At 48.4% G+C, this 12,610-nt stretch overlaps 1 protein-coding gene across 8 annotated transcripts in view; it reads left to right on the top strand.

Moving 5' to 3' along the window:
- Positions 1-12,610, top strand: part of Eefsec (eukaryotic elongation factor, selenocysteine-tRNA specific) — a 219,997-nt gene that overhangs the window by 78,014 nt on the left and 129,373 nt on the right. For all 8 annotated transcript variants that reach the window (XM_087196940.1, XM_087196943.1, XM_087196941.1 and 5 more), the window contains exon 2: positions 9,188-9,395. In XM_087196940.1, the coding sequence (XP_087053066.1) occupies positions 9,188-9,395 (208 nt within the window). The remainder of the gene's footprint in view (positions 1-9,187; positions 9,396-12,610) is intronic.

Below are 12,610 nucleotides of genomic sequence, written 5' to 3'. Positions count from 1 at the left end.
AGCTCAGGAAGTCCTCCTGTAGACCCGCCTGAGCTCCTTGGTGGTGCTAGGGAGATCACTTCCTCTGTTTCCTTTAGCAGACACATCTGGCCCTAGCCTCTGACCATGAACAACTGCTTAGTTTCCTCTGCCCTTGGCCTCTCCATGGCTGTGTGGACACCTAGATTCTGGAACCCTGGACAGGCCTTGCCTACACAGGTCTTTCTAGGCCCAAATGCAGCTGTGTGGTTTGCTAGCTGTGTGACCTCAGAGCTGTCCGGTCTCAGTTTTGTCACCTGTGAGCTGTGAAGAGTAATAAATCCTTCCATCTTGGGCTGTTGTGAAGAGTAAAATAACGTGACTGGTGCAGCCTTCCTCCTTAACAAATTCCTGCTTTCCTCAACTCTTATATCCATAGTCATCTGTTTTGTTTCCTTTTTTTCTTTCTAGTTTCCATTTTTAAGCTTTTAGTTTTGAAATAATTTCAGATGTTTAGAAAAATCACATAGATAGTACAGAGAACTCCTGTATGTCCCTTGCCCTAGAGTGATGTCTTTGATCATCCTGGTATACATTTATCTGGTTTTGGTACAGGTGGCCTTGGGCTTAGGAGTCCCTGTCTAGCAAGCCTGAGTGAGGTGCACTGTGATATGAAGACAGTTCCACCATCTCTTCGGACTCCATTCATAGGATATCTTCATGCCCACTGAACAAATACAGCTAGCTGGCTTCCTCTCTCTGTCGCCACCTGCTTTGGGGCCAGTCCAGCTGGTGGGATGAGAGCCAGCCCCACCACAGCCTCCTAGCAGGAGAGGTGCACACCTAATTGCAGGTGTGGTGTTGACCCCAGGGAGAGAATACTTCCCTCTAAGACTAAACCCTTCTGATGGTTACAAGAAAGTCTCTGGTTGGTGCTGGGAGCTTTTAATGCTTCTCTTAGTAGTAGGCTCAGTGCCTGTGGCAGCACTGTGTTGGCTAGGATTTAGTAACTGTTTTGTTTTCATTGTACTTCTTTAAAAAAAACTCTTCTGATAAATGATGCTGGTTTTCCAGTGATACAGAGCTTTACTTAAAAAAATAAATTATTATTGAATCAGTTAAATATACATGTGGTTCAGAATTTTAAAAGTACAAAAACATAGGCAGTAAAAAGTGACTCTTCCTCTGCCCCCCTGCTTTCCTCATTCACCTCCCCAGAGACAAAGGACAGTGACCCATTTCCTCTACAAATCCCAGCGACGCTTAAGAGATCTCAACCCTATGCTTCCTGGTGCAGAATCTCTAGAAGTGGCAGTGTGCTGGGCATGTGGTACAGGGCTCTGTCTTGGCGAGAGTGCTACCCAGTGAGTGCCCAGCTTGCTTGGTTTGTGGCTGCACCACAGTTCAATTAAGTGCCCCTCCAGATGGGCAGTGGAGTGCTTGCTATTGCAGCATTGGCATCAGGCCTCGTGCATGTGCCCACATTCAGGTAGGGAGTGCTGGGCCTGAGGCACATGCCTTTGCACTTTGATGTCCATTGCCATGCTGGCCTCCAAACAAGCTTTGCCAGGAATGCGCCAACCAGCAACACCAGGACTGCTGGTCAGCCTGCACTTGGCTGCAGGGTGTTAGCAAGTGTTTTGAGGGGTGACAGCCTTCTGGGTAAAAGCCAATTCTGTGACCTGTGACTTGGTTTCCTCATCTGTAAGTGGGGTGGCGATGGCTGGTGTCAGGAGGGTTATGTGAGTCTGTGTGAAAGTCAATGCAGGCAGGGTGAGCACTTAACACATCAGGTCCTTTCATTATGATTGGTAAGTAGATTTCCGTGTAGCTTCAATTTTGATTCCTAGGTTACTGTGGGACGTCTTGCTGCAGGTTTGAGCTATTTGTATTTCTTTCCCCCCTGCTTGCCTCTCTGGCTGTACCTCCTCCTTCCACAGACCCTTGCCTTTGCTCCTCCCGCTGCCTGCGCAGCTTTTCTGCTCCCTGCCTGCCCCTGTCCTTGGAACCTGCCGATGTCTCCTGGATGAGACCTCCCGGACATTCCTGAGCATGCTGCCCCTGCGCTGTGTCTCCTGTGACACGCGCATCCTTGACCTGCCATGAAATTGACGAAGGTTTAGGGTTGGCCTCTTGCTTTCTCCTACCAGATGCTAAGGGGTAGAGATTGTTATTTTCCTAGCCTCTCAGGTGTGCCTGGCTCTCACCTTGAGCCTAGTGCCTGGACTTGCTTAGTAAATGTGCTGCTAGCTGTTGATATCATTTACATCTTTCGGCTGAGTTGCTCTTTCAAATTATCAATTTAAATATATTTGATTTGAAGTATTCAGGAAAGTAGTCCTTTCTGTGTAATGGGTGTTTTAAGCTTCTGTCTTTGAACTTTATCATATTCTTTTCCATGTTTGATTTTCATGTTGTTCAGGTTGTCAGTTTTCCTTTTCTTCTTTCATGTTTCTGGGCTTGGTATCTTACCTAGGTAGTTTTTACTTTTAAGGTCATAAATTTTTTTTTCACACATCTTCTTCCAGTACTCTTGGTTTTGTGTTCTCAAGTTTGAAACTTTGATCCACTTGGAATTTATTTTGGTGTAAGGTAGAAGATAGAGATCCAACTTTATTTTTATCTAGATAGCTGCTCATCAACCCTTTGTCACAATTGTGTGACTGTCCCCAGTTACAGTTGAGGCCCATGAGGCTCAGACAAGGAAGATCACTCTCCTAAGATCTCTGAGCCAGCTAATGCACTGGCATCCTGCACTGCTCTCCTCTCTGCTCCGTGGGTGTTTTTCAGTCATACTCCAGCATTTATTGTTCTTTGGCTTTTCTTCCTTTTGGCAGGGGCCCAGCACCTCTATTTGTCTGCTATCTTGTCCATGGCTGTTGATTTTTCCCTTGATCTCCTACATGGCCCCTCTTTGTTGTTCCCCCTGTTCCTCCACCACTGACACGGCTCTCATTGTTCTCTGCAGGGCTTCTGAGGTGGTGATGAATGCCGCCTTTCCCTCCTTCCTGCAGGACGGGCCTCAGGTGGCACGTAGAGGACACTGGCAGGCTGTCTTTGCACATGGTCTGCTCCCCTTCCTCTGCCACCTTCAGAGCTCTGCCCACCTGCTCCTCAGGATGTCTCGGGGTTCCCAGAGGGCTTAGAAATGCAGGACTGTGACCAAGAGGCAGCTGGCAGTAGGAAGCGCAGAATTTGGAGTCAGGCAGCCCTTGGGTCTGGCCTGGACTTGGCTATTTACTGCTGTGTAAGCCAGACCTGAGGTTTGTCTACTGAGAAAGGGGAGCATCTCTCCTTGTGGGGCTGCGGTGGGAATCAGAGCTAATGCACAAATCATCAGCCCAGGTGCCTGTTAGGAGCCAGGCTGGTGCCCCTGGAAGGGGGTGGGAGGCAGTCAGGAGTTGTGGGGACCAGAGTAAATAGGACTGCATAGCTGTTCTCAGGGGGACAGTGGCTCCTTGGCCATGTCACATATAGACCCAGTTTTACCACATCTGTTACTTGTGCAGCCTTTTCTGTGCTGTCCTTCAAATGATAAATGTTGGCAGTGCATTTCTGTGCTCACAGGTGCTAGTTACGTGGAACAGTGCTCATCCTAGCCTGGCTCACTTTTGTCCCTTTGCAACTAGTGAAGTGGGCCCCAGGCCTGGTTTCAGCCTAGCACTCATTCTGTAGTCGCTGCTGCTTTTGGGGCCCACACGTGGGGTGCTGGGTCAGCTCCACTCCCCCAGGTACTTCTGGTACCTAAACCTCCTGAAACTTGTTTTTTAGGACCTCTTGGTATGGCACATCCTTTACCAGTGAATAGGAAGCTGAGGTTTCACTGTGAATGCATCGGGGGCTGATGACTTAGGGGAGATGTCCAGTCCTGCCTGCCCAGCCTCTTTTGCTCGTGCCTTTCTGTTGGTTCTGTGCATTTGACCAGAACCTCTGTGGAGGAGCCCACCTTTGCAGGTGGGTTCAGAAAATGAGGATTTCCTGTTTGGGAGTGGGCACAGTGCTCTAGGTTGTGGCTGGCCCTTCCCAGGTAGCCCTGACACGGCCGGCTTGGGAGGCATTGTTCATACTGTTTCTCTTACTTTTGCGAAAAGTGTGTATGAGTCATGAGGGGACACGGGGAGAATAGTCCCTCACCTTCTGTGTCCTGCAACAGGCAAACCACACAGAGAGAACACTGGCATGCACAGGACCATCATACACCTGAGTGGCTTCCCCTTGATGGAACCAAATGGCTACATCACAACAGATGTCTTCTCCCTTGCCCCCTACACTAGCAGAGTCAGGCAAGGACAGCTGTATCCCGTGTTGGCACCTGACCAACTCTGGTTTCTACCCCAAGCCGGCTGGCTTTGGGCAAGTTATTTAACCTGCCTGAGCTTTTAGTCTTCTAACCCACAAAAGAATAATGAATCAAAGTAGCAGCAACAATGATGGCACCTGGGGCTGATAGAGCTGCTGGCACCTCCTCTCACCCTGGGCACCCAGGTGGGGACCTGTGGCATCTCTGTCTGTCCCTGGAGCTCCACCCCACCTCGGCACAGCTCCAGGGACAGAGCAACTGTTCTGTTCTGGATCCAGATGCTGCTGCTCAGGGATGTGGCATGCTGGGCTGGAGAGCAGTTGTGGACTGAGCTCTGACTCTCTGTGCCCTGACCTTGACTGTTTCCTTGCCTCTCTCCAGTGCTTCCCATGTGCTATCTCGTTTAGTTATCACTGCACCCCAGTGACCCAGACACTGTCTCGGTGTTCACTGTGTAGACGAGGGAGCGGGGTACAGAGTGCTTTGCTGTAGCTGGCAGAGTTCACCATGGCCATAGGACATCAGCTGCCACTGCAGTTTATATTGTTCATAGCAGTATATTTACATTGGTTATTGAGTGAAAACAAATTTTTTCTATATTTTAAATATAATATTTCTCCTTTCCAGGATGCTTATAACTTCTGACTTTAAAAAAACTGATTTCAGGTTACTAAAATATGTTTAAAATTTTATATTCATGTTTTTCGGCCAAAAATTTTTTTCTGGGTACATTCCCTCCCCTCTAGTTGCAGAAGGAAAATTCCCTTTCACAGATAACTTAGACCTTGTTAAACGCCGAGCTTTGTCAGTTTATCATTATTTTTATTTTTGAAATGATTACAATGTACAGTCTAGAGAATTGGAAATTGTAATTTTTAAAAAGGTACTGACAGGGCTGGGGATTTAGCTCAGTGGTTTCACCACCTGCTGCACAAGCGCAAGGACCCGAGTTCGATCCCCGGTACCAAAAAAAAAAAAAAGTACTGAGAAACTTTAACCCTGTTATAATTACTCTGCAGACCTTTCAAGTTGTGTGCAGTCAGTGCAGCTAGATGAAAAGCCCTGATAGATTGGAAATATAGAAGGTCATTTGTCAGCCTTGAGTTTCTGTCTTGTGTTCCCACCCACTCGGTCTCTCTGTCCCAGTAGTATCAGGGGTGATTTCCTACCCTAGGTTCGTGGGAATGGAGAAGGACATTGTTTGATTCATTCTCTGGAAATACTAGGGAGTTTAAAGAAGACAAGACAGGAGGGCCAATTGTGTCACTTACTGTTGCTTGATCAAAGTTTGCTGAAGAGACGGGAGTCACAAAGTGACTGCCAGGCAGCGGGCAGTTGCTTGCTGCTGACCCCAGTGTCCGGCAGTGCCCGCTTCTCAGTGTGGCCAGTCAGGCTGCCCTGACCTCTGGGCTCCTTAGAAGTCCTTGATGCCAGTTGCACTGCAGAGAGGGAGTGACAGGAAGCAGAGCTGTGTGCTTGCTGGAACAAAGGCGACTTGTGGATGCTGGATAAGGCTGCACATGGAACCCTGACTGACTCCCGCGAAATTTGGGCCCCGTCTGCACTTGGATTTCTGAGTCATCAGTCAACATCATTTCCCATGCACAGGATCTCAACGAGTGGAAGGGCCCAAGACATGGATGGGGCAGGACTCGGCACTCTGGGACAGTTGTATATGTCCATAGGAAATTGAATCTTGGAGAAAAGGAACAGACTCCCGGTGAATAGAGTGGAGGAGTCATGGAGCTAATGTTGATCAGTGCAGCCCAACGAAGGTTTATTGAGCTGTGCCCAACCTGGTTCTGTGCTGGGAATGCAGACCGAAGCCCCAGGCCTTGGCTGCAACCGCTTGATGTGGGGTGGGAGGGCAGGGCAAGGCAGTCAAGGCCCAGGCCACTGAAGCTCGGACAGGTCTCCTGGGCAGCGAGGCAGCGAGAGCAAATGTGGTTTGTGCCCATTTCTCAAGTAGAGGATGGAGGACAGGGTGGAGTGTGTGGAAGAGGAGGATGGCATGAGGCTTGGGTCCGCACTGGGGAGGACAGGCTGCATGGCACTGTGGTTGAGATCCTGGGCTCTGGCAACTTCTCCAAAGCCTGTCTCTTCATTTGTAAAGTGTGGGTGGTGTTCAGTCCTGGAGGAGACCTAGAGGTTGGAATCCCTCCTGAGAGCCCTTCGAGGAGCCATGAGATAGAGCAGGATTGGCCTGGGTGCTGGGACCCTGGGCCTCACAGAGCCAGTCCCTGGGCTGGGACGCCATGTGGGGATGCCACTTCTTTACCTTTAGCTCCTCCTGCTCAGAGCCAGCTTCACAGCCTGGGATGGCCCTGGGTTTGCTGTGGGTGGGAGGATCGGGGGTCCAGTAGCCTCTTGCCAACAGAATGAGCTCACATTAACCTTGTAGGAGGCAAGTGTGGGCTTCATGGGCCCATGGGCAAGACAAGGAGCCTAGAAAGGCATTTGTGAGGGGCAAAAGACCAGTGTGTGGCACAGGGCGAGTGTGAGAGCAACTGTTAATTTAGAAAAGGGGGAGTCTGAAGCTGCACTGGGAAGTTAGTTTGTATTCCGAGGGTAGTGAGAACTCTTAACAGGAAAGCACTATGGCCAATGTGTTTATTTTATTATTTATGCACTTAAAATGTGAATTTCTGGATGGATTCTGCACACCCTTGTTTGAGATGAGGACAGAAGAATGTGCTGTGAATTTCCTCTCTGCCTCCTAGTTTCTCTTGCATTCCCATGGTGTGCCAAATCCGCGTAGAAGCAAACACCTACTCATCTGTAACACACGTTAGCAGACAGCATGCGCACCTGGCCCCTGCTGACACAGGTGATGCTGTACACTGTTCTGCCCCTTGTTTTCCCCTCTTGCTCCATGTGGAGAGCATTCTGGAGTGGTACAGAAAGGGTTTCTTCGTTTGCATTGTTTGTTTTTAACCTGTCTCTTACTGATGGGCATCTATGTGGTTTCCAACTTTAGGGATAATAAAGGCCACAGGGACATTTGACGTGTGTACAAGCTTGGCTGGATCACATGTTATGTGCATTTTGACAGTGCTTTTCCCTGCAGATTGAACCAATTCACCATGCCCCAACAGTATGAATCAGTTTGGGGGCTTTTTAAAAAATTTTTTTTATTTTTGCAAAGCTGAGGATTGAACCCAGTGTCTTTTCACAGAGCTACATCCCAGCCCTTTTTTAATTTTGACACAGGATCTTGCTAAACTGCCCAGGCTGGTCTTGAACGTGCAGCTCTCCTTCCTCAGCCTCCAGAGTGCTGGGATTCTAGGTGTGTGCAGTTGGGTCTGTTTTAAATATGCCATGTTCCTGGTAGATGATGGAGCCAGTGTCTCCTCCACATGGCTATGGGAGAGACCTAGGCCCTCCTGTCTGTGAGATGCTGCTGCTGCTGCTGCTTGCACCTGGGGCTGACCCCCAGGCCTCAGGGACCCCACCTTCCTCCTGTCCTGGCCGATGGGATGAGGAAGGAGAAGGGCCTGGGTGGAAAGGGAGCTGGGGCATGCTGGCCTGCCTGGAGTCAGATGCACACCATCTCAGCCACTTCTCAGCCAAAATATCTGACACCTGCAACTTAGGATAGGATCCACTTGATTTGACTCCTGTTTTTATAACTTTTGGTCCTTGCATGGTCTACAACAGGGTGGAAGGCCTAGGCAGAGGAAAGCCGCTCACACCCCAGCTGTCAGGAAGCAGAGAGAGAGAAGAGCAGAGACTGGAGGAGAGATGTGCCCTGGCAGGTCACCCCCAGTGACTACCTCTTCTAACCCTAACCCTAACCCTCCTAATAGCATGGTCCAATCACCTTCTAAAAGCCCTGCCTCTGAGCGTAGGAGGCTTTAGGGGATATCCAGATAGAAACCCTAACAGTGCTGACCCTCCTGGGGCCAGAGGAGCATAGGAAAGAGAGCAGTGACTGAGCCAGCAGTCCTGACTTGTAGCACCCTTGGTGTCTATTGCCTGCGTGACCTAGAGCGCAAGTCCTCTTGTCCCTGAGTCTCCCTTTCTTCTTCTAAAACACAGCAAGTGGGGATGTGTGAGCTGGGCTGGTGCACATTGTCGGTGCCAGCAGGGGGACAGAGATGTCCCCTCCACCATGTTATTGTCATTAGAATCACTCCCAGAGCAGTCTTCCTCTGCCTCTTACTGGCCATAATTGGGTCTGGAAAACCTTGTCATGAGACATTTTGTAAACTAAAATGAAATCACGATTCCTTTCAGCAGGGCAAATACTTGTATTTTCCCCATTCATGAAGTCATACCCCTTGTTTTCTTGTTGAAATGACTCCAAATGCCGTTAAAAAGGACATAGGCCCCCTGCAGGGTGACACTAGGTTCCCCCATCAGCTGCTCTGTGATCATCCGTCCACCTGCCGTGCTTAGGCTCAGGTGTGCCTTGCAGGGAAGGGTGTGGCTAGGCACGCAATGCACACAGAGTTCAGTGTCCCACCATACTGTGAGAAGCACCCCATACTCCCTTAGACCCCACCCTTTACCTCTTGAGTCTTTTTCTCCTCTTTCTGAACAAGGGCAAGTGGTTAAGCACTGTCTAACCCTAGCTCAGAACATGAGCTTTTTCCTGCTTGGAATGAAAGTGACAGGATTGGTAAAATAGATATGTGTGGGTCTGAATGAATTCAGAGGAACTTTCCCCTAAACTCAGCCCTGCTGCATGTTATCTGTGTGGCCCCAGACAAGCTCTGTGTTGTGGGCCTCAGTTTCCCTAGCTCCCTTGGTGGTTCTGAGGCCTAGTGAGGTCTCGAAGGTCCAGGTATCCCACCGAGGGCCTGGAGCCAGGAGGTACATGGTCACTGTCCATTCCTCTTTGCCCACTTTCCTGCAGTGCTTTGTCTGGCTGTGGTGTGGGGCTCACCACCCCCTTGCCCTTGCTGACCTTATCTTCTCTCATCCCAGGGGCCCAGATCATTGACCTAATGATGCTGGTCATCGACGTGACCAAGGGCATGCAGACCCAGTCAGCAGAGTGCCTTGTGATTGGCCAGATTGCCTGCCAGAAGATGATCGTAGTGCTGAACAAAATAGACCTCTTAGCCGAAGGGAAGAGACAGACAGCCATCGGCAAAATGACCAAGAAAATGCAGAAGACCCTCGAGAACACCAAGTAGGTTTGCCAATGGGAGGAACGCTCTTCTAGCAGGAGAACTTGGCACGGACTGGGCAGGCAGGGTCAGCCTCCTGCCCTTATAAGTGGAATCCTGCCTGGTGCTTGTGCCCCTCAGGGCTTTAGTGAGCTGGGAATAGGCTAAGGGGCTGTTAAAAGAGGCCAGAAAAACCCAGGAACATGAAGAAACTAGAACCTGTCTCTCAGGGAGCTTGCTCATGGCAGCAGCACACATTGGGGGCTGGTTGTGCCCTCTCCTGCTCCAGACTGTGGGCACACCTCATTTCTCTGGTCAGAGCAAGGCACTGGCGACTGTGTGCCTCAGCTCCCAGAAGGGGAAGCCGAGGGCTATGCCCTGTGTGAAGCCCTGGGACAGAGGGCAAGCTCCCTCTCAGGTTCTTGGCCCTGCCCTTGTCTCTAGGCCAGGCCTCGGTGCAGAGCAGCTGGGAACCCTGTCCTTCCACCAACTGCTTCTTCACATCTTGATGGTCAACAGGGAACAAGGAATTTTGGTAGATAAATGGTCATTTCTGTCCAGGAGCTTGTGGTACTGGGTGGATGGATGGGTCAGTGTTGCTGCCAAAGGCCAGATGAGGAAATGACAAATGACACAGGGCTTCTGTAGGAGCTGGTGCTGGGAGTGTGCAGTGTTGTCTTGTAGAGATAAGAAGTAGTTGCAGAGTTTCATGCAGGTCTGACTGGATGAAGATCCCCGTCAGGAGCTCCTGGATGAAGATCCCCATCAGGAAGACCTGGGGACACTGGGACAGTGGGGCGGGGGGAGAAGGCGGCAGGCCGCAATTGGTAGTTTCTCAGGGACAGAAGGCATGGCTCCGAGTCCAGGCCATGCAGGAGGGAGGAGGGAACCTGGGCTCTCGAGGAGACCACTCCACAGACCTTATCTGTCTATGGGCACCAATGACAGCTGGGGCAGCCAGCAGGCAGAGCACGACAGTGGGGGCAGTGGGGAGCATGGGATCAGGAGCCACCTGGGTGCTCAGGCAGCCATGGATGACTGATCCTGATGTGGTTGAGAAAACGAGTGAATGTCCTTGTTGAGCACACAGAGTTGGCAAACCTTGTTGTTGTATCAATTTCCCACTTCCTCTCTGGGCAGATCCCTTTTGATCAATACTAAATAGCGGTCACCCGGAGACAGGGATGCTTCCTCTTTGCTATGCAGCCAGAGACAATATCCTGCCACTGCCACCTCTCCTTCTGCAGCCCTCGGAGGGCAAGCAAGTAGAGAGTGTTTTTGTTTCCCTGTCATAAAGATTGATACAGCTTCTCATTTATGATTTTTTTTTCAGATCCAACACCTGCAGCTCTCCCTCAGAATTCTCACGTTGGTTAAATTAAAGCTCCAGCCCTGTGAATGGGCCAAATATGTCATAAAAGATTTCCTAGCGCTGCCTTTTGTTAGCAAAATTCATCAATCCGATAAAATCGACACATTTAGATAAGTGTTGCATAAGAATTCAGACTTTGTTATTCCCAACGGAAGTGGATATGAGACTGTAAAAAGGAAGATAAAAAATTATATCTTCTTTTTAGTGAGTTATTTGATCTCCCTGCCGTTTTATTTACTTGTCAGAAAGGGGAGAACAGGTCTTTTGGACTCCTGGATAAAAACCTGACACTGTGTCAGTATCATTTTCCGTATGAACAACCCTTCTGGGAAGGGCTTAGCATACTTCTGAGGGTAAATTAGTAGTTGCCATTTTGATTAATTAAATTTAAGAAAATTTCTCCTTGCATGTTTGAATTACGATTCCTATTTTAACTTACTGGTTCAAGGTCAAATTATGGACTTTCCTACACAGCCAGATGAAATTGTCCATTGGAGGAGCCTCAGAACCCTCTCCACCTATAGCACCCAAGTGTGCAGAGAAAGGAAAGGACAGACACCCTGCTAGGTGTGACAGGGGCCAGTACCAGGCAGGCCAATTGTCTTGCAAGAGAGCGGCAGCTTTTACCTCTATGGAGCTGAAGCTTTTAAAATCATTTTAAGGGATTGTTTCCCTTCCTTTGGTCCTTTGCTTAGTAAATACTGGTCTAAATGTGAAAACACTTTCTGTCTGGAAAGGACAAATGTGGACTGGTGAACCACACACATATCAAAACCTGAAAAATGCTTAAACATAAAACTTATTTTTTTCTGTCCAAAGAGTAATTAAAAGAATTTGGACAATAGAGAAACCTAGTTAAAAGAAAGAGGAGACCACCCAGAGATTTCTTTTCTCAATATAGTAGCTGCTAATATTTTGAGTTTTTAAAAATTTCTCTTTTTACTATGTGTAGTATTGACCTCTTTTCTTCCACATTTTTTATTGTGGTGAAATATACAGAATATCATTGTAACTACTTGGAAGGTGTAGTTTGGTGACATTAAATACATTCACAGTGTTGTTTCTTCATCCCTCAGAAACTCTTCATGATTCCTGACATAAGCTCTGTGCCCAGTAAGCAGTAACTCTCCCTTCTACCCTTGCCCCAGAACCTAGGAACTTCTATTTTACTTTCTGTCTCTATGAATTTACCTATTGTAGATACCTTGTATAAGTGGGATCCTACAAAATTGGTGCCTTTGTATCTAAATTTCATGTAGCCTAATGTTTTTAAGGTCCAGCCATGTAATAGCACGTGTTGAAATTTCACTCCTTTTATGGCTGTATAATATTCTGTTCTATGTGTACCACATTTCATTTAACCACTCCTCCGATGATGGATACATAGGCCACTCTCTGGCTATAGTGAATAATGTTGCTATGAAATGACATCTGTTCTAGTCCCTGTTTCAAGGCCTTTGAATATGTACTCCTGTATTTCTAGGAGTGGAACTACAGGGACATGTGGTAGTTTGGTGTTTACCTCTTTTTTGGTACTGGGGATCGAACTCAGGACCTTGTGCTTGTGAGGCAGGCAAGGTATCACTGAGCTAAATCCCTGGCCTGGTGTTTACCTTTTTGAGAAATTTCATAATTGTTTTCCATGGCAGGTATATTATTTTACATTCCCACCAGGATTCCAGTTTGTTCACAGCCTCCTCAACATTTATTATATTTCCCTTTTTTCTTAAGGAGCCATCCTAACAGGTATGAAATGATACCTTATTGTTTTGATTTGCATTTTGCTAAAGGTTTGCACCTCTTCATGTGTATGTTGACCATTTGTATGTCTTCTTGGAGAAATACCTCTTTATGTCCTTTGTCCAT

This window comes from Heterocephalus glaber, unplaced genomic scaffold, assembly GCF_053883595.1.
Source record: "Heterocephalus glaber isolate CG9 unplaced genomic scaffold, H.glaber_assembly_v1.0 deba00001645, whole genome shotgun sequence".
Classification (NCBI taxonomy): Eukaryota; Metazoa; Chordata; class Mammalia; order Rodentia; family Bathyergidae; genus Heterocephalus; species Heterocephalus glaber.
This window is presented reverse-complemented; position numbering and strand designations above follow the sequence as displayed.